The sequence below is a fragment of the Columba livia genome, chromosome 3 (assembly GCF_036013475.1).
Source record: "Columba livia isolate bColLiv1 breed racing homer chromosome 3, bColLiv1.pat.W.v2, whole genome shotgun sequence".
NCBI lineage: Eukaryota > Metazoa > Chordata > Aves > Columbiformes > Columbidae > Columba > Columba livia.
Window position 1 is genome coordinate 899,674 of NC_088604.1, and position 25,412 is coordinate 925,085.

General features: G+C 68.2%; 2 protein-coding genes across 8 annotated transcripts; both read left to right on the forward strand.

Moving 5' to 3' along the window:
* Positions 1-165: 165 nt before the first annotated feature.
* Positions 166-14,355, forward strand: CAD (carbamoyl-phosphate synthetase 2, aspartate transcarbamylase, and dihydroorotase). 4 transcript variants are annotated; one of them, XM_065055400.1, is made up of 45 exons: positions 166-343; positions 607-746; positions 1,918-2,047; positions 2,264-2,406; positions 2,572-2,713; positions 3,188-3,359; positions 3,439-3,624; positions 3,696-3,808; positions 3,913-4,058; positions 4,143-4,274; positions 4,406-4,639; positions 4,740-4,961; positions 5,308-5,496; positions 5,890-6,014; positions 6,098-6,231; positions 6,305-6,417; positions 6,511-6,761; positions 6,834-7,080; positions 7,205-7,303; positions 7,389-7,613; positions 7,692-7,874; positions 7,944-8,162; positions 8,258-8,425; positions 8,496-8,678; positions 8,761-8,865; positions 8,941-9,189; positions 9,398-9,479; positions 9,599-9,765; positions 9,911-10,075; positions 10,158-10,289; positions 10,361-10,562; positions 10,647-10,837; positions 10,909-11,049; positions 11,140-11,235; positions 11,286-11,445; positions 11,575-11,622; positions 12,088-12,132; positions 12,217-12,371; positions 12,498-12,572; positions 12,661-12,873; positions 12,977-13,102; positions 13,182-13,337; positions 13,403-13,504; positions 13,608-13,702; positions 14,220-14,355. In XM_065055400.1, exons 1-45 carry the CDS (start codon positions 256-258, stop codon positions 14,320-14,322), a joined length of 6,792 nt encoding a protein of 2,263 aa, XP_064911472.1. In that variant the 5' UTR covers positions 166-255; the 3' UTR covers positions 14,323-14,355. The 4 variants fall into 4 exon arrangements, with proteins under 4 accessions (XP_064911472.1, XP_064911474.1, XP_064911475.1 ...); XM_065055402.1 differs by having other exon boundaries at positions 167-343; positions 11,304-11,445; XM_065055403.1 differs by lacking the exon at positions 11,575-11,622 and having other exon boundaries at positions 167-343.
* Positions 14,253-24,064, forward strand: MPV17 (mitochondrial inner membrane protein MPV17). Of its 4 annotated transcripts, XM_065055452.1 has the most exons (8): positions 14,395-14,480; positions 14,525-14,578; positions 19,928-20,043; positions 20,695-20,787; positions 21,349-21,464; positions 22,910-22,942; positions 23,163-23,215; positions 23,291-24,064. In XM_065055452.1, exons 1-8 carry the CDS (start codon positions 14,395-14,397, stop codon positions 23,358-23,360), a joined length of 621 nt encoding a protein of 206 aa, XP_064911524.1. In that variant the 3' UTR covers positions 23,361-24,064. The 4 variants fall into 4 exon arrangements, with proteins under 4 accessions (XP_064911526.1, XP_064911527.1, XP_064911524.1 ...); XM_065055454.1 differs by lacking the exon at positions 14,525-14,578 and having other exon boundaries at positions 14,253-14,446; positions 20,664-20,787; XM_065055455.1 differs by lacking the exon at positions 14,525-14,578 and having other exon boundaries at positions 14,253-14,446; positions 21,369-21,464.
* Positions 24,065-25,412: the final 1,348 nt, after the last annotated feature.

Below are 25,412 nucleotides of genomic sequence, written 5' to 3' on the forward strand. Positions count from 1 at the left end.
CGCTGCTCTCCCCGCGGTCGCATCGCTGCAGCCGGCGGAGCCGCCGCTCCCGCTGCCCGCTCGGCGCTGCCCCGCGGCGCCCCCAGCCGCTCGGTGCCCCAGGTGCCGCGGCCGCCCCGCCACCGCCCCGCCCCGCCCCGCCGCGGGGGCCGGGCCGGCCGGGACCCGCCCCGGATTCTCCCGCTGCCGCCGCCGCGCTGCACGCGCCTCGCTCGGTTGCCGCCGCGGAGCCTCCGGAGCGCACGTGGAGCCGCCATGGGCTGCCGCCTGGTGCTGCAGGACGGGTCGGTGCTGTGGGGCCGCCCCTTCGGGGCCGTCGGGGCCGCCGCCGCCGGGGAAGTCGGTGAGTGCGGCGGGCGGGGCCGGACGATGAGGTCCGGGACGGCGGCGGATGTCGGGGGCGGCCCGAGCCTGGCGAGGGGAAGGGGCGGGAGCGGGGGTGTCCGGCCCGGTCCCGGGACTCCTCTCGGCTCGGAGACCCGCTGCGGGGCAGGGACGGGGGCGCTGCGGGATGGGGGCGGCCGTGCCCGGGTCTCGGGTGCCTCCGTCGGCCAGACGGTGGGCGGCCGGGATGCTCCGTGCCAGCCCCTCTCCCCGCGCTCCCAGTGTTCCAGACCGGCATGGTGGGCTACCCCGAGGCCCTCACCGACCCCTCCTACAAGGCGCAGATCCTGGTGCTCACCTACCCGCTCATCGGCAATTACGGGGTTCCCCGGGATGAGACCGACCCCTTCGGCCTCAGTAGGGTGAGTGAGTGGGGAGGGGGACGGGCAGCAGGGCAGGCAGGGGGACGGGCAGCAGGGCAGGCAGGGGGACGGGCAGCAGGGCAGGCAGGGGGAAAGGCAGCGGCACATGTGGCAGCGTGTCCCAGCAGCGGTGCCGCTGCAGCACACGGAGCTGCCAAACCCAGCTGCTCGCCGGCCACTGGCACGTTTCTGGGCAGGATGGCGCAGGGTGCCAGGACAGGGCGAGCCGGGTGCCGTTGTGGCACATGACGGCAGGCAGAGGTTTGACACCGATGCCATGGGGCCCAGCGTGCTCCAGCCCACTGTGCAGAGGGGTGACACCCCCATGGACTGGGATTGGGGTGTCATTGCAGCGCATGGGGAGCAGGGCTGTGTGTCTGTCCTTGCCAGGGCTCCATTGCAGGACTGAGGGTCTGAGGCCCCCAGGGCAGGGCAGACCCGCTGCCCGCTCGAGGCCCCAGACCCCCCCCAGCCCCTTGGCCTTGCGCTGCACATCCCAGGGCCGCCCCTGCCCCTGGGGCAGAGTCCAGGCCCTGCTGCAGCCGTGCTGTGTGGGGCCTCCCCACGCTGACCCTGGGGTCCGTCCTGCCCAGCCCCATCCCACCTGGGCCCTGCTCTCACTGTGGGCAGCTCCCTCTGGGCTGGGGGGTGTGTGTCCCTGCTGTGGCCCCACAGACCCAGCTCCGGGGAGCCAGAGCCCCCGTCCCATGGGACAGGACACACTGGGGTGTTTGGGGCTCCCCAGGGAGGCTGCGGCTGGAGGGAGCGGTGTTTTCCCGTGTGCCGGTTCACGCTGCATCTGTACCCCGCTGAGGGGTCCCGTAGTGTGGCCAGTGCTGGCCTCTGGGCAGGGGGCTGCGGTCCAGCAGCACCTGGGCCTGGACACCCCATCCTGGGGCTCCTGGAGCTGGGGGCTCAACTGGGCCAAGCCCTGGCAGGGCGGGGTGCGGGGTGAGGGGGGGACAGCGACAGCCCCACACGCTGTGTGGGGTGGCAGTAGGGGCTGGTGCTATGCCGTGGGCCAGGGGTGGGGTCTCTGTTTCGTGGGGCTCCCCCAGCCCTGTCTCTCCGTGCCACATGGGGGCAGCTGGGCCGGGCACTTGTGGAGCACATGGGGCCTCTCCTGATCTGGTGACCCCACACCTGGCTGTTATTCCTGCTTCTTCTCCAGTGGTTCGAGTCCAACAAGATCCACGTGGCTGCACTGGTGGTGGGCGAGTGCTCGAAGACCCCCAGCCACTGGAGCGCATCCCGCTCCCTCGACCAGTGGCTGAAGGAGCAGAACATCCCCGGGCTGGAAGGTGGGACTGGGGAGACTGTGGGGTTGGGTTTGGGGTGGGAGTGGGGGGGTGGCTGAGGGGCAGTGGGTTCTGGACCAGACCTGTACCTGCGCTGGGATTTGCCCTCCCGGGGGGTCAAGCTGATGTTGGCGGTTGGGGGTGATGATGTTGCCAGGGCACGGGGTCCTGCCTGGGATGGGACAGGGCCACGGGGTTGTGTCTCACGGCCATCTCCAGGAGTGGATACTCGGGCCCTAACAAAGAAGATCCGCGAGAAGGGGACGCTGCTGGGGAAGCTGGTGCCAGACGGGACCCCTGAGAAGAGCATCTCCTTTGAGGACCCCAACAAGCGGCACCTGGTGCAGGAGGTGTCGCTGAAGGTGTGGCTGGGGGCAGTGGGGGCAGTGAGGGGGGTGGGGGTGACTGAGGGGTCTGGCACCGGACAGGGGGACATGGGGAGGTGGCTGGAGGGGCTGCAGGGGTCCTTGCCGTGGAGCGCTGGCCCCAGCTGGGGGTTGGGTGATCTGCACTCCCCCCTCCCGCAGACGCCCCACGTGTTCAACCCCGGTGGGTCGCTGCGGATCACGGCGGTCGACTGTGGTATCAAGTACAACCAAGTGCGGTGCCTTTGTGAGCGGGGGGCGACCGTCACCGTGGTGCCCTGGGACCATCCGCTGGACACTGCAGGTGAAGTGGCAGCGGCCAGGGCCCCCCCTGTGGCTCTGTTGAGGGGTGGGGGATGGGACCTGGAGCAGGGGATATCTCCATCTCCTTGGCTGGTGCTGGGGACAGCGGAGAGCCGTGTCCTGCTCTGCACTGTGGGGCTGGGGACCTCCAGTGTCGTCCTTCCTGGGGGCTCAGCACCCTGTGGGGATGGGGGACACAGGCTCAGGGTGCTTTGTTGTGATTGAGCTGGGGGGCTCTGACCCATGGCATTGGGGTGTCCTAATGTGGCCACGCATGGTGGCTGTGGGACTGGGGGCCTTGCTGCCACCAGGATGGGGGGTGTGAGGTCAGGGCACCTCAGTGTGACCCTGTGGGGGTATCGGGGGCTGTGGGCTTGGGACGCCATGCAGCTGGTAGCCAGGGCCCTGCTGTGACCCTGTGGACCTTGAGGGGTCGGGGGGGCCCCACTCTGACCCTGCTGTTGTCTCGGCCCAGACTTCGATGGCCTGTTCATCAGCAATGGCCCCGGGGACCCGCAGCTCTGCCAGGAGACGGTGTCCAACCTGCGCCGGGTGCTGGGCGCCCCCCAGCCCAAGCCCGTCTTCGGGATCTGCCTGGGGCACCAGCTGCTCTCTCTGGCCATCGGTGCCCACACCTACAAGATGAAGTGAGCGGAGTGTGGGGTCAAGGTCACCGTGGGGTTCTCGCTGCCCAGAGCTGCCTGACACCCTTCTGGCCCCCGCCAGGTACGGGAACCGTGGGCACAACCAGCCGTGCGTGCACGAGGACACGCGGCGCTGCTTCATCACGGCGCAGAACCACGGCTTCGCGGTGGAGGCCAGCAGCCTGCCGCCCGACTGGGCCCCGCTCTTCACCAATGCCAACGACGGCTCCAACGAGGGCCTCGTCCACCAGCACAAGCCCTTCTTCAGGTGGGCGCAGGGTCGTGGCGGGGTTGGGCCGAGGGGGTGTGGGGTTGCACCCTGTCTGACCCCCTGGGCAGCGTCCAGTTCCACCCGGAGCACCGCGCCGGCCCCACGGACCTGGAGGGGCTTTTTGACGTCTTCATGGAGGCGGCGCGGGAGCTGCGGAGCGGAGATGGCGGCGCCCAGACCGGTGAGCGTGGGGAGGGAAGGGGTGGTCGGGGCTGGGGTTGTGGGGCCAGAGCTGTGCGGGGGGGTGCGTGTGGCCCCATCCCCAGCGTGACCTGTCCCCCGCAGTGCGGCAGCGGCTGCAGGATTGGATGACCTATGGCGAGGCGCCGGCAGGGGGCCAGGACGCGGCCCAGCCCCGCAAGGTGCTGATCCTGGGCTCCGGCGGGCTCTCCATCGGGCAGGCGGGCGAGTTCGACTACTCGGGGTCACAGGTGAGCACGGGGGGTGCTGGAGGTCACCGGGGTGCGGGTGCATGTCCTGAGCCACCAGCCGTGACCCTCTCTGCTCCCGGTAAGGCCATTAAAGCACTGAAGGAGGAGAACATCCAGACGGTGCTGATCAACCCCAACATCGCCACGGTGCAGACGTCCAAAGGGCTGGCGGACAAGGTTTACTTCCTCCCCATCACCCCCGAGTACGTCACTCAGGTGAGCACCGCGGGGTGCCGGCTGGGAGAAGGGGCTTGGGGGGTGCTTGGGGGGCAGTGTCAGCTGGAGGGCACAGGGCATGTTCTGTGGGGCTGCCGTGGATCCCTGCCCCACCGCCCCGTGCCCCCCAGGTGATCCGGAACGAGCGTCCCGACGGGGTGCTGCTGACCTTCGGGGGACAGACGGCCCTGAACTGCGGCGTGGAGCTCACCAAGGCGGGCGTGCTGGAGCGGTACCGCGTGCGCGTGCTGGGCACCCCCGTCGCCTCCATCGAGATGACGGAGGATCGCAAGGTCTTCGTGGAGAAGATGGAGGAGATCGGGGAGCACGTGGCACCCAGCGAGGCCGCTGCCTCCCTGGAGCAGGTCTGGGGTGGGATGGGGGGTGGCCGTGGGGCAGGGTCCTGCTCTCCCTGCTCCCGTCGTCACCCCGTTGCTCCCGTTGTCACCCCATTGCTCTCTGCAGGCGCAGGCGGCGGCGGAGCGGTTGGGGTACCCGGTGCTGGTGCGCTCCGCCTACGCCCTCGGGGGCCTGGGCTCTGGCTTTGCCAACAGCCGGGAGGAGCTGGTGGCACTGGTGAGCCAGGCCTTCACCCACACCTCCCAGGTCCTGGTGGACAAGTCCCTGAAGGGCTGGAAGGAGATCGAGTATGAGGTGGTGCGGGACGCCTACAACAACTGTGTCACGGTACGGGATGGGGGGACCCCCAGGTGTCTGCGGGGGGGAATCCATGGAGGAGCAGGTGTGGGGGTGCGGGGTTCAGCAGATACCGCTGGATCCCATCCCAAGGGGACTCCCCAGCCCCTCCTGTGGTGCCAGCGCGGCTGGTAGGAGCTGTGCCCCCGGATCAGGCCTCCTGCGCCCCCCGTGCTCTGGGGGCGCTGCAACACGTGCGATGTCCCAGGGGTTTGTGTTCAGGGGACCCCCTGTTGGTCCCAGGGCCAGGGGAGGGATGTGAGGCAAGAGGGACCCGCTGGAGCCTGCGTGGGCAGCGTGGGGGGGTCAGGACTGGTGGTGACCCCCCTGCTGCCAGGTGTGCAACATGGAGAACCTGGACCCGCTGGGGATCCACACGGGCGAGTCCATCGTGGTGGCTCCCAGCCAGACCCTCAACGACACTGAGTACTTCCTGCTGCGCCGCACGGCCGTGAAGGTGGTGCAGCACCTGGGCATCGTGGGCGAGTGCAACATCCAGTTTGCCCTGAACCCCGAGTCAGAGCAGGTGAGCACGGTCCAGTCCCAAAACCATGGGGAGCCGGGTCTGGGTCCTGCCCTGCGCTATCCTGGTGCTCTGCCCCACTGACCTCCCGGCTGCGGCGCCTGGTGTCCCTGGGGACAGAGGGTCTCGCCGTGTGGCAACTGAGGTGGCCCTGGGGGTACAGCAAGCGCTGGGTCTCATCCCGGTGCCATGTGCACGTGGCCCTCAGGTGGTCTCTGCAGTTCCATCCCACCAAAGCCATCGCCACTGGCTGCCCTCATGTTGTGTCCCCGTTGCTTTGTGCCCTCCACGTGCTCGTGGCGTTTCGGCAGCAGGGAATGGTGGTGCCGGTGCCTGGCCCCGTGCCACAGGGGCCGATCCCGTGCCACCCGCTGACGCTGCCCCCCTGTCCCGCAGTACTACATCATCGAGGTGAACGCCCGGCTCTCCCGCAGCTCGGCCCTGGCCAGCAAGGCCACCGGCTACCCGCTGGCCTACGTGGCTGCCAAGCTGGCCCTGGGCATCCCCCTGCCCCTCCTCAGGTAACAGCAGTGGCGTGAGATGGGGGGCTGCCCTTGCGCCCCACAGCGGGACAGCCCTGCCGCTCACCCCGTCCCCTCCCCAGGAACTCTGTCACCAACTCCACCACGGCCAACTTCGAGCCCAGCCTGGACTACTGCGTGGTGAAGATCCCGCGCTGGGACCTCAGCAAGTTCCTGCGCGTCAGCACCAAGATCGGCAGCTCCATGAAGAGCGTGGGTGAGCGTGGGGTGGGCAGGGGGTGGGCAGCGCGGTGGGCGCAGGGCCCGGCTGCTCACAGCCCTGTCCCCAGGGGAGGTCATGGCCATCGGGAGGAACTTCGAGGAGGCGTTCCAGAAGGCACTGAGGATGGTGGACGAGAACTGCGTGGGCTTTGACCACACCGTGAAGCCGGCCTCAGATGTGGTGAGCACAGGGCGTCTGGGGCCACCCTGCCAGTGCAGTCTGGGGGAGGTGGCTGTGCCCCCTCCCAGCCCCGCTCACCCCCCGGCCCCGCAGGAGCTCGAGACGCCGACGGACAAGCGGATCTTTGTGCTGGCGGCCGCGCTGCGGGCCGGCTACTCCATCGAGCGGCTCTACGAGCTGACCAAGATCGACCGCTGGTTCCTGCACAAGATGAAGAACATCACGGACCACGCGGTGCTGCTGGAGTCGTACCGCGGGGAGCAGAGCACCATGCCGCCCGCCGTGCTCAAGCGGGCCAAGCAGCTCGGCTTCTCGGACAAGCAGGTGGCCCTGGCCGTGCTCAGGTAACGCGGGGAGGGTGGCGTCCCCGCTCTGCCCCCCAACCCGCATCCCGGCGCTCACCCTGCCCCTTGCAGCACCGAGCTGGCCGTGCGGAAGATGCGGCAGGACCTCAAGATCCTGCCGGTGGTGAAGCAGATCGACACGGTGGCGGCGGAGTGGCCGGCCCAAACCAACTACCTGTACCTGACCTACAACGGCACCGAGCACGACCTGGCCTTCCAAGAGCCACACGTCATGGTCATCGGCTCTGGCGTCTACCGCATCGGCAGCAGCGTGGAGTTCGACTGGTGCGCTGTCGGCTGCATCCAGGAGCTCCGCAAGGTCAGCTGGGCCCAGCACCCTGCGGGGCTGGGGAGACGGGTGTCCCCGGTCAGGGGACGGCGCTGTGGAGGAGTGGGGTGTCCCGCGGAGCCCTTGGCCTCACCCCATCCCTCCCACCCCACAGATGGGCTTCAAGACAATCATGGTGAACTACAACCCCGAGACGGTGAGCACTGACTATGATATGTGCGACCGCCTCTACTTTGATGAGATCTCCTTCGAGGTGAGTGGGGCTGGGGCTGGGTGGGGGCTGCCATGGCCCCCGTGTCCCCTGTCCCAGCCACCCCCTGCCCCACGCCGTGCCGCAGGTGGTGATGGACATCTACGAGCTGGAGAACCCTGAGGGTGTGATCCTGTCCATGGGCGGGCAGCTGCCCAACAACATCGCCATGGCCTTGCACCGGCAGCAGTGCCACATCCTGGGCACCTCCCCGGAGGCCATCGACTCGGCCGAGAACCGCTTCAAGTTCTCCCGCCTGCTCGACTCCATCGGCATCAGCCAGCCCCTCTGGAAGGAGCTCTCTGACATGGAGGTGGGGGCGCGGGGGCCGGTGGGCGTGATGGGGCAGACCGGGGGGACGTGTTCCCTGAGGGTGCTGGTTCTCCTGCAGTCCGCCAAGCAGTTCTGCGGCAAGGTGGGGTACCCCTGCGTCGTGCGCCCCTCCTACGTGCTGAGCGGCGCCGCCATGAACGTGGCCTACTCGGACAGCGACCTCGAGAAGTTCCTGAGCAACGCCGTGGCCGTGTCCAAGGAGCAGCCCGTTGTCATCTCCAAGTTCATCCAGGAGGCCAAGGTCTGTCCCCAGGGTGCCCCCGCCATCCCTCACCCTGGTGCTGGGCTGTGACCGTGTCCCCGCTCACAGGAGATCGACGTGGACGCGGTGGCCTGTGACGGCATGGTGGTGGCCATCGCCATATCAGAGCACGTGGAGAATGCTGGGGTGCACTCAGGTGATGCCACACTAGTGACGCCCCCCCAGGACATCACCCCCAAGACGCTGGAGCGCATCAAGGCCATTGTCCACGCTGTGGGGCAGGAGCTGCAGGTCACCGGGCCCTTCAACCTGCAGCTCATTGCCAAGGTACCCAGCCGAGGGGACCGCGCCGGGCCAGCACAGTGCTGGTGGGGGGAAACCCTGTGCCCCAGATGAGCCTCACGCTGTCCCCTCTCCCCCAGGACGACCAGCTGAAGGTGATTGAGTGCAACGTCCGCGTCTCCCGCTCCTTCCCCTTTGTGTCCAAGACCCTGGGGGTGGACCTGGTGGCTCTAGCCAGCCAGGTGATCATGGGTGAGGACGTGGAACCCGTGGGGCTGATGACGGGCACTGGAATTGTCGGCGTCAAGGTGAGCGGGGGTCCTGGGGACCAGGCTGGGTCAGTGGTCGAGCAGCCTCTGAACCCCCCCGTGCCCCCAGGTGCCCCAGTTCTCCTTCTCACGCCTGGCGGGCGCCGACGTGGTGCTGGGGGTGGAGATGACCAGCACCGGAGAGGTGGCCTGCTTCGGGGAGAACCGCTGCGAGGCCTACCTGAAGGCCATGCTCAGCACCGGCTTCAAGATCCCCAAGAAGAACATCCTGCTCACCATTGGCAGCTACAAGGTGCGTGGGGCCGAGGTGGAGGCCCGGGTGGGGGCCGGGGGTCCCCTCACCACCCTCTCACCAGCCCTTGGGGTCATTGCAGAACAAGAGCGAGCTGCTGCCCACGGTGCGGACCCTGGAGAGCCTTGGCTATAACCTGTACGCCAGCCTGGGCACCGCTGACTTCTACACCGAGCACGGCATCAAGGTGGGGCTGGGGGTCTGCAGGGCCGGGGGCACCCTCGGGCGCGGCGTGGGGCCCTGATGGCCGTCGCTGCGGCAGGTGATGGCCGTGGACTGGCATTTCGAGGAGACAGACGGCAGCGAGGCCGGCACCCGCGAGACCCAGCGCAGCATCCTGGACTACCTGGCCGAGAACCACTTCGAGATGGTCATCAACCTCTCGATGCGCAACTCGGGCGGCCGCCGGCTCTCCTCCTTCGTCACCAAGGGCTACCGCACCCGCCGCCTGGCCGTCGACTACTCCGTGCCGCTCATCATCGACATCAAGTGCACCAAGCTCTTTGTGGAGGTGGGCTGGGGCGCAAGCGAGGGACCGAAGGGGTGACCGGTGTAGGAGTCTTGGGTTGGATGCTGTGGGGCGATGTACGCGGGCGTTGCTGCGGGAGGGTTGTTTTGTGGTGCGGCTTGGGAGATACAATCACTCTGGCCCTGTTGCTGAGCTCTGGCCCCACACACCCCCGTGAGACGGGTCCGGCCTCACCGCTCCGTCTCCGCAGGCGCTGGGCCAGATCAGGGCAGCCCCCCCGCTGAAGATGCACGTGGACTGCATGACGTCCCAGAAACTCATCCGCCTGCCAGGTAGGTGGGACGGGGCCACAGGGAGCACTGGGCAGCACTGGGAGCCAGGTCAGGGGCTCTGGGGTTGTGAGACATTTCCCTGCGCTGCGGGGGTGTCCTGACGCTGCCCTGCTCCCCAGGCCTGATTGACGTCCACGTCCACCTCCGCGAGCCGGGCGGCACCCACAAGGAGGACTTTGCGTCAGGCACAGCGGCTGCCCTGGCCGGGGGGGTCACCATGGTGTGTGCCATGCCCAACACCAGCCCCGCTGTCACTGATGCCGCCTCCTTTGCCCTGGCGCAGAAGGTGAGGGGGGAGCTGCCACCACCTGCCCCTCTGCCCGTGTCCCCTCCTGGGTGCTGAGGGGCCAGCTGCGGTGCACTTGCCCATGGTGGGGCTGGCCCTGGCCCGGCACCCGCCGCCTGGGCACCCACCGCCCGTCCCCCCACAGCTGGCCGAGGCCGGCGCCCGCTGCGACTTCGCCCTCTTCCTGGGGGCGTCCCCGGAGAACGCCGGCTCGCTGGGCGCCCTGGCCGGGGCAGCCGCGGGCCTCAAGATGTACCTGAACGACACCTTCTCCAGCCTGCGGATGGACGACGTGTCGCTGTGGATGGAGGTGAGCCGCGGCAGGCAGGGGCTGCCATGGAGCCAGACCCGGCTCCCAGCACCGGCACCCACCAGCCGCATTGTCCCCGCAGCACTTCGAGCAGTGGCCACAGCACCTGCCCGTAGTGGCACACGCGGAGCGACAGACGGTGGCCGCTGTCCTGATGGTGGCCCAGCTGTACCAGCGCCCCGTGCACATCTGCCACGTGGCCCGCAGGGAGGAGGTGAGCGGGGGGTACTGCGGGCAGTGGGGTGCAGGGCCGTTTGGGGCAGCGACTCACTGCGGCTCCCCCAGATCCTCCTCATCAAGGCAGCGAAGCAGAAGGGGATCCCGGTGACGTGCGAGGTGACCCCGCACCACCTCTTCCTGTGCCGGGACGACCTGGGGCGCCTCGGGGAGGGCTGGGCGGCCGTGCGGCCAGCACTGGGCACCCGCCAGGACCTGGAGGCTCTCTGGGAGAACATGGACACCATCGACTGCTTCGCCACGGACCACGGTGAGCCCTGGGGGGTGGCTCCGCGGGGTGGGAGCACAGGGTGGGGATGGCAGCAGGTCCCCCGGTGACCACCCCCTCCCGCAGCCCCCCACACGCTGGAGGAGAAGCAGGGGCAGGAGCCGCCCCCCGGTTACCCTGGCCTGGAGACAATGCTGCCGCTGCTGCTGACGGCGGTTTCTGAGGGGCGGCTCAGCGTGGAGGACGTCATCCAGCGCCTCTACGAGAACCCGCGCAAGATCTTCGGGCTCCCTGCCCAGGAGGACACCTACGTGGAGGTGGGTTCCTGCACGTCCACTCGGGATGCAGCCCCATCCTGGTCCCCCCCTCTGACCCGCTGTCCTGGCAGGTGGACCTGGAGCATGAGTGGACCGTCCCCAGCCACACGGCTTTCTCCAAGGCGCACTGGACGCCCTTCGAGGGCATGAAGGTGAAGGGGACGGTGCGGAGGGTGGTCCTGCGTGGGGAGGTCGCCTACATCGATGGGCAGGTGAGGGCCCAGGTCCCCTTCCCCCTGTATCAGGGTCTCCCCCAGCCCAGGGGTCTCTGATCACCAACCCCATCACCCCCACATCTGCAGGTGCTGGTGCCCCCCGGCTATGGGCAGGACGTGAAGAAATGGCCCTCGGGAGCTGTGCTGGCGCCACATGCAGCCCCCTCCAAGGACAGCACGAAGGTACTGAGGTGCGTGGGGCGAGGGTGGTAGCTGCCGCCCCCCGGTTCCAGCTCCGCCTCTCCTTGCAGACCCCCGAGCAGCCCCGGCACGTGGTGGCCACCGAGACGCTGCGCAGCCGAGCCTCCAGCCCTCGCCGCGCCGGCCCCGCGGGCGACGGGCGCTTCCACCTCCCGCCCCGCATCCACCGCGCCTCCGATCCCGGGCTGCCAGGTAGGGGGGCACTGGTGCAGCGGGGCCAGCATGGGGGGCGGATGGTGGGCGGATGGTGTGCTGCCCAGGGCCAGGTCTGGGGCCGCGGCCGGGCGGCCCCGCTGACGCTGGCCCTTGTGTCCTGTTCAGCGTTCCAGAGGCTGGGAGCCGTGCACCGCCCGGGCGCCCGAGGCACCGGTAATGTGGGGGTGACTCACTCAGACAATGAGATGCGGCCGTACTAATGGCACTAACTGCAGCCCATGAGTGCATCCCCTCCCCCAGGTGCCGCGCTGGCCCCGGGCCCCCCGTGCCACCCTGGCACAGGCCCCTTTCTCCAGCGGGTGATGGGACAGGGCATGGCTGCACCTGCTCCCCCCGCCCAGCCCGCACGGCACCTCGGGGACCCCTTGCCTGCCAGTGTGATTCGGGTTGCGTCCGATCGGGTTTTGTGGGGTGTGCGGGGAGAAGAGGGGTGCAGCACCAGGCTGGGGCTCGGCCCAGTGTCAGGGTGACCATGGCCCCAGCACTGGGCGCTGTGGTGCTTTCACCCAGTGCTGTGACTGCTGGGGGGCTGTGCTGCGCTGGCAGAACCCCAGGGGTGCGGGGCCTGGGGTCCCGCAGGTGCCCGCACCCTCTAACACCACTGCTCCCCTCTCCCAGCCGAGGACGCCCGTGAAAAGGCCGGCAGGAAGGCGGCGGAGGCGGGTGAGTGCCCTGGGGGACTGTGGTGGGTGGGCTGGGCTCCCCAGGACCACCCCACAGCCTGACTGGCTGCTCTCGGTGCTGCAGATCCGGCTGTGATCCAGGACGGCTACTTCTACCCACCGGGTCCTCTCCCGCGCCAGGCGTCCCCCCAGGGCGCCCCCCACTTCCAGACGTCCTTGCCGCTGCACCCCCTCGTCGGGCAGCACGTTCTCTCCGTCCGGCAGTTTTCCAAGGAGCAGGTGCCCGGGCTGGTGGTGGGCGCTGGGGCCGTGGGCACCTGGATGAGTGTGGGGGCACGGCGCCTCGTGCGCCCTGTCCCCATCCTTGTGCCCCGTGCGCCCCTGCTGAGCCGCCTCTCCCCACAGCTGTCGCATCTGTGCAATGTGGCGCACACCCTGCGCATGCTGGTGCAGAAGGAGCGGAGCCTGGACATCCTCAAGGTGAGCAGGGCAGGGGTGGCTGCCCGGGAGCCCCGTGGCAGGCGCGAGTCCCCCGGGGCTGCCTGAGGTGACAGCACGGTCCCCGCAGGGCAAGGTGATGGCGTCCATGTTCTACGAGGCCAGCACGCGGACCAGCAGCTCCTTCGCCGCGGCCATGAACCGGCTGGGCGGCTCCGTGCTGTCCTTCTCGGAGGCCACCTCCTCGGTGCAGAAGGGCGAGTCGCTGGCGGACTCCGTGCAGACCATGTGCTGTTACGCCGACGTGCTGGTGCTGCGGCACCCCCAGCCCGGTGCCGTGGAGGTGAGAGGCTTGTGGGGAGGCAGGTCCTGCCCCGCGGGGCTGGCGGGGACCGTGTGCTGCCTGTGCTGGGTCCTGCCCGCACTCAGCGCCGCCCGTCCCCCAGCTGGCCGCCAAGCACTGCCGCAAGCCGGTGATCAACGCCGGGGACGGGGTCGGGGAGCATCCCACACAGGCGCTGCTGGACATCTTCACCATCCGCGAGGAGCTGGGCACTGTTAACGGCATGACGGTGAGGGGCTGGGGGGCTGTGACCACCCCCACCACGGTGCCGGGGGGCCGTGGGGGGTTGCGCTGACCGCTCTCCTCAGATCACCATGGTGGGCGACCTGAAGCACGGGCGCACGGTGCACTCCCTGGCCCGCCTGCTCACCCAGTACCGCGTCAACCTGCGCTACGTCACCCCCCCCAGCCTCCGCATGCCCCCTGAGATCACCGGCTTCGTGGCCTCCAAGGGCATCAAGCAGGTGAGCAGGTGGGGCGGGGGGCAGGGTCCTGGGCCCCCCGGGTCCCGCTGACGGTTCCACCGCAGGAGGAGTTTGGGAGCATCGAGGAGGCGCTGCCCGACACCGACGTGCTCTACATGACGCGCATCCAGAAGGAGCGGTTCTCCTGCACCGAGGAGTATGAGGCCGTGAGTATGGGGGGGCAGGAGGGACCCCGGTTCTGGCTCCGGCTGGGGGGCAGCAGCCTCTGCCCTGCGCGGGGTGTGGGGCTCAGCGCCGTGCCCCCCGCAGTGCTTCGGGCAGTTCATCCTCACGCCCCACATCATGACCCGGGCCAAGGAGAAGATGGTGGTGATGCACCCGCTGCCGCGTGTCAACGAGATCAGGTGGGGACGGGGGGACAGGAGTTGGGGGTGCTGGGGGGGGAGGGGGGTTCAGGGGTGCTGGGGGGGGATGGGGGGTTTGAGGGGCTAGGGGGTGCTGGGGGGGGATGTGGGCTCTGGGGGATAGGGAGGGTTGGGAAGGGGGGCTCTGGGGACTTTGGGGAGCTGAGGGATGCTGGGTAGGGGGTTCAGGGGGCGCTGGGCGGGGATGAGGCTTCAGGAAGGCTGGGGGTGCGGGCACAGCTGCAGTGCGGCTGCGGGAGGTTCAGGGTGTCCCAGCCCCACGGGGGTCCCCGGGGGACAAGGGAGTGTTGGTGTCTGTGCCGTGCGTGGGTCCCGGGTGGGGGGTGTCTGTGCTGGGGGTGGTTCTGTGCTGGGGGTCCCCCCGGGCTCTTGGGGTCCCCCCTGGGCTCTTGGGGGTGTCTGTGCTAGAGCTCTCGGGGGTTGGGGTCCCCCTGCGTGGGGGTCCCCGCCGGGCTCCCGGGGGTTTCGGTGCCCTGGGCTGACGTCACATCCGCAGCGTGGAGGTGGACTCGGACCCGCGCGCCGCGTACTTCCGGCAGGCGGAGAACGGGATGTACATACGGATGGCGCTGCTGGCCACGGTGCTGGGCCGGTACTGACCGGCCCCGGCCCGCAATAAACGCGTCACTGCCGCCGCCCGCGTCATCATTGCGTCATCGCGGCGCGCGGGCATGGCGGCGCTGAGGAGCTGCTGCGCGCGGGTGGGACCGGCGCTCACCGCCGGTAAGGGCCGCACCGGGCCGGGGTCGCACCGGCACCCATTGCCGGGAAGGGTCGCACCGGGCCGGGGTCGCACCGGCGCCCATTGCCGGGAAGGGCCGCACCGGGCCGGGGTCACACCGGCGCTCACCGCCGGTAAGGGCCGCACCGGGCCGGGGTCGCACCGGCGCCCATTGCCGGGAAGGGCCGCACCGGGCCGGGCCCCTCCCCTGCCGCTGTCACCCCGTCTGAGTTCCCTCTCCCGTGACCGGCCCCACATGTCCCCCCATAACCCCCCCCGCCATGTCCCCCCATGTTCTCCTGGATTCCCCTATTCCCCTCCTCTATCCCATTCCCCCCGTAGCCCCCTATATCTACCTCTTCCCCCCATATCCCCCCATTTCACCCCATATCCCCGCATTTCACCCCATATCCCCCCATTTCACCCCATATCCCCGCATTTCACCCCATATCCTATTGCCTTTCATATCCTCTCAACATCCCCCCAAACTCCCCCATATCCAATTTGCCTCATATCCCCCCATGCCCCCCCATATCCCCCCATGACCCGTTCCCTTCACATCCCCCCCATCCCGTTCCCCTCATATCCCGTTCCCTTCATATTCCCTCATATTTCATTCTTGCATTGCCCCATACACCTCCATATTCCTTCATATCCCTCTATATCCCCCCCCATATCTTGTTCCCCCCCATCTCTTATTCCCCCCCCATCTCTTATTCCCCCCCCATCTCTTATTCCCCCCCCATATCGTATTCCCCCCCCCATATCGTATTCCCCCCCCCATATCTTAATCCCCCCCCCATATCTTAATCCCCCCCCCATATCTTAATCCCCCCCCCATATCTTAATCCCCCCCCCATATCTTAATCCCCCCCCCATATCTTAATCCCCCCCCCATATCTTAATCCCCCCCCATATCTTATCCCCCCCCCCATCTTATCCCCCCCCCATCTTATCCCCCCCCCCATCTTATCCCCCCCCCCATCTTATCCCTCCCCCCATATCTTATCCCCCCCCCATATCTTATTCCCCCCCCGATATCTTATTCCCCACCCCACCCCCCCCCATATCTTATCCACCCTCCCCATATCTTTCCCCCCCCCCCCATATTATCCCCCCACCCCTAGCCCCTAACCACCGTAACACAGCCCCCTCCTGCCCCGCTGCTGTGGGCACTGTCACCCATGGCCCCGCTGCTGTGGGCACTGTCACCCGTGGCCCCGCTGCTGTGGGCACTGTCACGCCGGTGGGAAGCAGAGCGGGAGCCCCACAGCCGGGGGTTCCTGGTGCCGTGGGGGGAGGAGGTGCTGCCGTCCCCGGGCTCAGCAGGGACTGGGCCCCCACCGCGCGTCCCAGGGGGTGAAGGGCCCTGGCGCATTTTGGGCTCAGGAGATCTGCGCCGGGGGCCTGTGCTAGAGCCAGAAGGTGACGGGGGCTGGGAGGAGACCTTCCACAGCTCAAGGGCTCACCCCAAAACCCAGGGTGGAGGCTGTGTGGGAGACCTGCACCCCCCTGGGCAGGGATGGGTGCTGGGACATGGCACGGGGGGGCAGTAGGCTGAGTCTCCCCCAGACGAGCTGCCAAGGCCTTGGCATGAGATGGGTGTAAGAGCTGCTGGGGGAGCCCCCATCCCTGAAAGGCTCCCAGAGCCCTGCCTGGGTGATTTAATCTCCCTCATGGCATCGCTGGTTTGGGGGCTGGGAGGTGCCATCAACCTCTCACAGAATCCCAGAGTGCCAGGGTTGAGGGGCCCTGGAAAGCTCATCCAGTGCAATCCCCCCATGGAGCAGGAACACCCAGATGAGGTTACACAGGAAGGTGTCCAGGGGGTTTGAATGTCTGCACAGAAGGAGACTCCACAACCCCCTGGGCAGCCTGGGCCAGGCTCTGCCACCCTCACCCCAACAAGTTGCTTCTCCTCTTGCAGTGGAACCTCCTGTGTTCCAGTTTGCACCCATTGCCCCTTGTCCTGTCCCTGGTTGTCACCAGAAGAGCCTGGCTCCATCCTCCTGACACTGCCCCTTTCCATCTTGATCCCCAGGAATGAGTCCCCCCTCAGTGTCCTCTTGTCCAGCTCCAGAGCCCCAGCTCCCTCAGCCTTTCCTCCCACGGGAGATGCTCCACTCCCTCCAGCATCTTGGTGGCTGCGCTGGACTCTCTCCAGCAGTTCCCTGTCCTGCTGGAACTGAGGGGCCACAGCTGGACACAAGATTCCAGGTGTGGTCTCCCCAGGGCAGAGCAGAGGGGCAGGAGAACCTCTCTGATCTATTAACCACGCCTGGGGGTGCCCTGCTGTGCAAGGGGATTCCTGGGGGGGCTCCACTCACTGTGCAGCCGCTGGCCCTGCTGCCCTCTGGGGTCCGGCCAGGCCACCTCACCATTCCTGCTGTTATTTTTATCTGGTTTGATGGAGTCTGTTACCCGGCACCTTCTGCACTGCGCGGTGCTGTGCATCCCTCTGTGGTTCCTGGAGGGAGCCGAGGTGGAGCTGGGGGGTTGCCCAGGACCAGCCCCTGCCCATTGCACTGGCAGCCTCGGTGCAGCCACAGCTCCGGGTTCCAGCTCTGCCTGTTGCTTCGTCACATCACAACCAACCCCGTGCAGCCCCCGAGTCCCTGGAGAACTGGGGAGCACCGTGCCGAGCCCGGGGGGTGCAGAGCCGCCCGGCGCTGGATGCGGTTCCTGCAGTTGAGAAGAGGCTCAGCCGTGGGCCTGGGTGTCCCTGCCTGCGGGGGTCCGGCCGTGCGCCACGGCGTGGGGCTGGGACACCAGGAGCGCGGCCGTTCTGCGGGGCAGGGGCAGCGCTGCCCGCAGCTTCAGCAGGAATTCCTTTGTGCGGGCCGGGCCCGGCCCCTCGCTGCTGGCTGTGCCGTGGTCCCTGCGGAGGAGGCCGCCGGCGCTGTGCCCTGCGCTGGGAACCACGGGAGGGCTGGGCTGGTTCCAGCTGTTCACAGTGCTGCTGTTTCCCTGGCACTGCCGTCTCCCAGCGCTGCCGTCCCCTGGGCTGGCAGAGCCGCCAGCTGGGGCCGGGCCAGGGAGGTTTGCCGGCGGCCGGCTGTGCCGGGCACATCCAGCCGCGCTCGCCTGCTGAACCCCGGTCCTGCTGGGCAGCGAGAGCCGTGGGGTCACGCAGGGCTTTGCCTCCTGCCGCCCGGGCCAGGATGCCAGCAGGGCTGGGCACAGCGGGCAGCAGCACATGCCCGTGGCCGTGACCTCGCTGTCCCTGCCCTGCGGAGAGCAGCCCCGGCTCCCGTGGTGCCTGTGCAGCCTCCAGCTGCTGGCCCGCGGGGACGCAGACCGTTTGGCCTACTTACGCTTGGGCCGGTTTCCAGGTCTGCTGTTTGCGGGATCAGCAGTGTGCCGGACCGGGCGCTGTGTGCTGCCTCCAGGCACTGCTCTGCACGTAGCCCAAAAGTGCATCCCCATGGCTCCAGGCAGCCCTCACCATCACCGGTGCATCCAGCCTTCCCGTGCTGCCACGGTGCTGCCGTGCATCCCGGCTCCCCCAGCCCAGCGCAGGGTGTTGCAGCAGCAGGGCCGTGGGGGTCACCTGGGCGCTGGTTCATGAGTTCGTGGCACGGGGCTTGTGCCGGAGCTGCGGCAGGGCTGTGCCGTGTCACCCTGGGCAAGCACAGTCGCTGTGAGGGGCTCGATCTGCGCGCCCAGGCTGGGGTGCGCAGACTGGCCTGTCCTGTCCCCCAGCAGGCCTGGCGTTGCTTTGTCACCACCGGGCACTGTGCCCAGAGCCTCCGGCACTGAGTAACGCTGGCACTGAGTAACGCTGGCACTGAGTAGCGCTGGCACTGAGTAACACTGGCTGAGCTCTCTCAATGAGCGCGGTGTGGGGGGAGCCCGGCAGTGCCGAGCGGGATTGCTGCCCACGGGATGCAGGAGCCAGCGATCGGTCATGCCAGCCGGGGGTCCTTTTCCTGCCGACACCCCCTGCCCTTCGCTGCCGCGGCCCCGTGGGCTGGTGGGGGCTGCTCTGTGCGATGGGGTGTGGTGGCTGTCGGGGTCAGAACCTCAGTCCCTGGGGCTGCACTGGGCCGGGGTGGGAGGTGGAGCCGGTGACGTGGTGGCAGGAGACGCTGCCAGGAGCACAGCAGCTCCGTGGGGCTGCAGGGACCGGGCCAGCCCTGCTGGGGCACATCCAGCCGCCCGGCCTTGGCTGCCGCCCCGACTCCCGCCCGGCCTCCTGGGCCACCTCCAGGCGCTGCCGGCTGCAGCAGCCGTGCTGGGCCGGGTCCTGCCCCCGCCCGCAGGGTCCTGGGGCCACGCTGCGCCCTGGGCTGCATGGCCGGGGCGAGGGGCTGGAGGGCCAGGGCTGCACCTCTGCCCTGGTGCATGCCAGCTGGGGACAGTGCCTGCGGGAAGGCGCGATCCGGCTACGGGCACTGGGGAGGTGGCAGCCTTGGTCCCCGGCACAGACTGGGGTCTGTCCCCCTTCGCTGGGAGCTGCACCCTGTGGTGCTGGGGGCTCCACAGAGACCGGTGGCCTCAGGGAGGGAGCTGGGGACAGGGCCTGGCACTGCTGGGCCACACCCGGGGCTCTGCTGCCCCGAGCATCCTCATCCCACCGCACAGTGAGGAACCACAGGGGCCAACCCTCTGGGTAGGGCTGGTGGGGCTGTGGGGACGAGGGGGACGCTGGGGACACCACGCCCCGAGATGAGGGCTTGCTGGGTTCAGGGTTTCCAAGAACGGAGCAGAACGGCAGCGTGGCTGGAGACCTGCCTGGGAACTGTCCCGAGAGGCGCGGGGGGGACACAGGGAGCCCCCGGAGCCCGGGGCAGGAGTGCTGGGCCAGCCGAGTTGCGTCGAAGAGGTCAGGGGTGCAGGGTGGAGCGGCAGCTGCCAAAGGCCCAGCTGAGCGGCACCCGCGGGGACCTGCACAGCTGAACGTCCCTCACACTGACATGGAAACAAGGCGAGGGGCTGTGCCAGCGGCGAGGAGCCGGGGCCGGCACCCGGTGGCCTCACCTGCCTGTCCCCAGTGCCGGCGCTGCTGCCGGAGAGGACCGGCGCAGCGGGAGAGCGGCTTTCCGAGGATGGGGATTGCAGTCGGCAGTTTGCACGATGCTCAAGGAAGGGTTTTGGGGAGCGCAAAGCCGGGGCGCAGGACAGGCACCATGCACATGGGCTCTGCCCCAGAACCCCCAGGTGCCGCAGCCCTGGGTGACCGATCGTGTCAGGCCATGGGGAGGTGGCACATCTCTGTTTCGGCCAGAGATGCTGTGTTGTTCTGAGAGTGGCCTGAGGTGCTTGACCGCTGCGGGGTCCTGTGCCGCGGGGTCCTGTGCCGCGGGGTCCTGTGCCGCGGGGCGGGAGCAGGCAGGCTTGGCACGGGGTGTGCTGTGCACCGGGGTGGACCCGCGGGGCCAGGGCGGGTTCAGGCCATCCCGGGGCCGTGGGCAGACGCAGGCAGGAGCGCCCGGCTGTTGGCAGGACACCAGAACTACCTGAGCCGGCCGTGTTGGTCACAGGGGCCCTCATGGGAGCTGGGGACGTGATCGCGCAGCAGCTGGTGGAGCGGCGGGGGCTGCGCGGGCACCAGGGGCCGCGGACACTCAAGATGATGGCGATCGGCTTCTGCTTCGTGGTGAGTGCCAGCGCGGTGGGGTGGGCGGGAGGGCTGGGTCAGCAGGGTGAGACCCTGGTGCCTGGGCAGAGCCAGGCTGTCCTGGTGCCATCTCCTGCAGCCGTGGGCAGAGCGGGGTGCCCGCACCCCGTCCCTTCGCCCCGTGTCCTGCCGCTGTCCCAGCTGTGCGGTGGGCGCCCCTGGCCCCGCTGTGGGTGAGCCGGGACCAGCAGCCTCTGTCCGTGCAGCCAGAGCGCCCGTGCCCGGCCCTGCTGCCCCCGCCGGCCCCGGGGGAGGTGTCCCTGGGCAGGACGGTGGCTCCACACTCGGGTGCAAACGCGCTTTGCTCCGCTGTGCACGGCAAGGCTGGATCCTGCCTGTCAGCTCCAGTGCTCCGGGGGGGTGTTGGGCCCCAGTGCCGGTGTTGGTGCTGCCCAGTGCCGGTGTTGGTTCTGCCCGGTGCCAGTGCTGCCTGCGAGTGCTCCAGGAGGGGCAGGGGACTGTGGGCATCCCCGCATCCACCCCATGCAGGGGGGATGCCCCCGGGGAGAGGAAGCAGGTCAGGCCCTGGTCCCTCTGTCCAGGGCCATGTAACCAGCTCTGGGGACCCCCAGCCCTGACACCCCGTGTCCTGGCGGAAGGGACGCTGCTGTCACCACCTGGCTCCTGCAGGGCCCTGTCGTGGGCAGCTGGTACAAGATCCTGGATCGGCTCATCCCGGGGTCCTCCAAAGTTGTGGCAGTGAAGAAGGTGGTCCTGGACCAGGTTGGTGCCGCGTGGGTGGGGGTCCCTGTGTGGGGTGGGGACAGCAGGACGGTGGGTGAGGGTTCCTATGTAGGTTGGGTGCAGCAGGGTGGTGGGTGGGTGTCCCTGTGTGGGGTGGGGGAAGCAGGATGGTCGGTGGGGGTCCCTGCTTGGGGTGGGGGCAGCAGGACGGTGGGTGGGGGCTCCTGCGTAGGGCGGGTGCAGAAGGACGGGCGGTGGGTGCAGCTACATGTCTGTTAACAAGCATCTATTCTGCTCAGAGGGCCCCAGCTCCTGTGGCAGGGCTGGTCCTGATGCTGTGGGGGCTTGTGGGGGGGCCAGGGTGGCAGAGGGGCCACACTTGGCCTGGCCCTGGACCCTTCCAGTGGCCCCATGGTGGTGCCCGTCCCTCCATGTGTCTCTGTGCTGGGGAGCAGCGGGTGAATAACCCCAGGGCATCGGGCAAGCGCCGTCCCTCGCCCTGCGCTGCTGATCCGGCTCCCAGCACCGCGGCATCCTCAGCCCCAGCTCCCAGCACCGCGGCATCCCCAGCCCCGGCTCCCAGCACCACGGCATCCTCAGCCCCGGCTCCTCTCTTGCAGGGAGCCTTTGCACCGTGTTTCCTTGGCTGCTTCCTCGCCATCACAGGGGCCACGAATGGGCTGTCGGTGGAGGAGAACTGGTCCAAGATCCAGCAGGTACGTGCAGCATCCCCGGAGCAGTGTGGGGCTGGCGGTGGCCGCGGTGCCTCGGCAGCTCCTCCCGGTGCTCCGCGCTGCCGGCTGCTCCCATCTGTGGTCATGCCCAGACTCGCCCCTCTCCAGCACCACCTGTGCGTCCCGGGCTCTGCCATTGCGATCCTGTCCCAGCCTGGCGCGCAGCTCCGCTGTGCCGCGGGACCCCACGCACAGAGCGGCTCTGTGGGTGCCCCATGGCTGGCTGGGGACGTGTCTGCCCCATGGCTGTGGGGCACAGAGCAGCTCTGCCTGTCTGGGGCATGTGGGCTCAGCACTGGGTCCCAGGGCTCTGGGGGCACCGGGTGGCTGGTGCTGCTGGTGCCGCGCTGCTGGTGTCAGGGTGCTCTCTGGTGGGGCTCTCTGTGGTGCCGGCGTGACCCGTGGCTCCCTGCGCTGTGCAGGCTCCTGGCTGCATTTCCAGAGCCATTACCGAGATGGCTCCTGTTAGCAGCAGTTGCTGGAAACCAGTGCAGAAGCTGAGTCAGCGTGTCCGGAGCATGAGTCACTGGGGAGCGGGATGAGGCACATGGGGTGGTCGTGTGGCTGCCCGGGGTGCACAGCACCAGCACTCGCACGCCGATGCTGCCAGGGCTGCGTGAAGGGCTCCGGGTGAGCTGTGGTGTCCCCAGCCGGGCTGTCGGCTGCTCGGGGCCAGAGCTCTGCTGGGTGCGTCACCCCGAGCTCAGTCCAGGAGCACCCACCAGGCACCGGCCAGCTGCCGCCGGGCTGCGGGTGCATGCCAGCAGGGACCATTCCTGCCCCTCGTCCTGCCCTAGAGCGTTGGGAGCGAGCCCTGGGGAGAACAGAGCTGCTTCATCCTTCTCTTGCCTTTGCAAGAGCAACATTTGGGTACGAGGTGTTTTGAGACACCCCAGAGGGACTTGTAGGCTGGTTCTGAGCACCCCCAAGTGTTCCCATCTGCCCCAGCTGCACTTGACCAGGTCGCGCCGTGCACCTTGCTTCACCTGCCCTGCCAGGACCTAGGCACAGTGATGTGTGATTAGAATCACAGAATCATAGATGCCTGCAGCTGTGGTGCTGCGAGGGGGCTGTGCGGGGTGGGGGCCGGCAGCGGGGCCGCAGCCACCGTCACCCCTGGCTTGGGACGCCTCCGTCCCTCCCCACACGGAGGAAGCGTCAGCAGAGCATCCGTCACCCCTGCGCCCGCCCTCCGGTCCTGGGCTGCCGGCCAGTGCGGGCGGCCGGGCCGCGGCTGAGTCACGGCCGGGCTGGATGGGGACTCATCCTGCTGCCTGGGCAGGGCTGTGGCACGGGGACATGGCAGCGTGTCGGGCTCCCTGGCTCGGTGCCCTCTGTCCCTGCCCCGTGGTGCCTGGGGGGCTCAGGGGGCAGCAGTGGGTGGCAGCGGGTGTCACTGGGTGCTCACGACCTCCCTTCTCCCCCAGGACTACACGGACACCCTGATGACCAACTACTGTGTAAGTGGTGGCGGCAGCCGCCCGCAGGTCCACCCCCCGCCCCGGTGCTGTGCTGGCTGTGTCCCTGGCAGGGCGGCTGTGCCGGGCTCCTCTGCACCCCTGTCCCCCACCTTGGGCGCTGCCGCAGGCTCAGCTGGACGCCCTGAACGCCTGGGCAGAGGTGGGCACGGGACAGGGGTGCCGGCAGGGCCCCTTCACCACCGGCTCCTTCTCTGCCCAGATCTGGCCACCAGTGCAGATCGCAAACTTCTACTTCGTGCCGCTGAAGCACAGGTAGTACCGCGGCCGTGGCCCCGGCTTCTTGGCTCCCGGAGCCCGTGGCTGTGGACCTGTCCCCTCTGTCCCCAGGCTGGCTGTGGTCCAGTGCGTTGCCATTGTGTGGAACTGCTACCTCTCCTGGAAAGCAAATCGGCTGTGAGGGAGAAGCCACGTCCCCTCCCTGTCCCCCCAGCTGCCTGACTCTGCCCCACCACTGGAGCCCTTGGAAGAGGCGCCTGTGGCCGCGGATGGGGCCGGGATACGGGGGTGCCAGCAGCACCCGTCCTGCTCTCTCCTCGGGAAGCCCATCGCCTGCAGCTGCGGCCCTCGCTGCTCACAGGGACACGCAGAGGAGACGATGGTGACGGGTCTGGTGCGACAGGTCGGCGCCAGGGCTGCTCCGGGTCCTGCTGTGCCGTGGGGCAGCTCTGGCCATCAGTGCGCTTCCATGCTCACTTCTTGGCCCTTGGCCCCACACGAGGGGTGTTCCTGCCCCAAGTGGTCTGTCCTTCCCAAGTGGGGCATCCCAGGCAGGGTAAGAAGCCGGAGCGGCAGGTGCCGGTGCAGGCCCCGGGCTGGCGGTGCCGTGGGTCAGACACTGCCCTGCTCGGAGCTGGGGTTGGTGCTGCCTGTCCTTTCCCAGGCTGCCTGTCCCATCCTGAGCTGCCTGTCCCATCCCGGGCTGCCTGTCCCATCCTGAGCTGCCTGTCCTGGGCTGCCTGTCCCATCCCGGGCTGTGTGTCCTGTGCCTGCAGCTCCGAGCTCCCGCTGCCGCAGCTCAGGTGCGCTGCTCCTGAAAACAGGTTTCTCTGTAGCTCTGCTACCGACAGTGGTAGCACTCAATAAATGCCGGTTTTCCCTCTAGATGCTTGTGGCTCTCCATCCCGTGCCAGGGGCTGTGGTTTCAGGCCGATCATTCCGGTGCTTGCAGAGCTGCGGGCAGCCGCCCGTCCCTCGGTGGGGTGGGGGCCCCGAGCTGCTGTCCCAGCCGCAGGCAGGCGAGTGGGGCTGTGGGGCAGAACCGCAGCTCTTCTCGCTGTTCCTGAGTGCGTGGCCACAGTGCCGACGTGGCGAGGGGCTGTGGCACCGCGGTGCTTAGTGGGGTGGGCTGCCCCAGCTGTGTCAGTGCAGGGAGGGGGTCTGGCAGGGGGTGGATGGAGCCTTAGAGGGTCACCAGGTCCCACTGTGGCTCTTTAGTGCGGTGTGATGGTGTCTCCACTAGTGCTGGGCAGCGGGACAGGGCGAGCTGTGCCCGTGGGACACAGGCGCTGGGTGCAGGATCCTCCCGGGGCTCACAGTGTCCTTGGTGCGGGGCAGCACGTCCAAGGGGCTGTGGGAAGGGTCTGGGTGGCGGTTGGAGATGGGGCTGTGACAAGACCACATCTACCTGTGCCTTGTCCAAGACGAGCCTGCCTGTCCTGCCTGCCAGGAGTCCCACAGGGCTGCCTGCGTTGCTGGTGATGGAGACGGGCACCCAGCCCCGTCCTGCACGGGCAGCGAGCAGACACGGGCAGCTCACGCTGTCCTGCCCGGAGCGGGGCTGGGGGAACCACGGTGGTTGATGGAGCCCAGAGCCCAGAGCCCCAGCCCCCTCGGGATGAGGATGAGCTGCATGGAGCCATCCCCGCGTGCTGCCAGCACCGTGCTGGGCGCTGCCCACCAGCCGCACCGTGGCACTCGCCGGGGGAAGCAAAGACGTGGGAAAGCGAGATGTGCGGTTGCAGCCACCTGGATGATAAAGGGAGATCAATACTAACACGACCATCTGTACTAACATAATTAGATCACCGCAACCAGTCAAATATAAGGGGCCTTGGACAGGTTGTACTGAAGTACGTTTCTCATAATTGTAAAGAGTGTTAGCCCAGACTCGTGAGAATGGTACCAATAACCACCCCCAAGTACATGGGATGTGTGAATGTCCTTGGGCCTGGTCTGTGAATGAGTGGGAACGTAACTGAAACACGTAATGAGTGTGGTGTGTTTTTAATAACAATTATTGATAAAACGTCTTGTTTAACCTCTTAGTCCAGGCCCATCTTTGTAAACCCTATAAATTGTCAATGGCTAATAAAAAGGGCCTCAGCCTGGCTCAGCTCGCTCTGCTGTGGGTGAATACCCCCAGGGCATCAGGCAAGTGTTCCTCATCACCACACTCGCCTGAGGGGATGCACGTCCTTCCTCCTGCTCCGCGCCGCCCTTGCGCCCCATG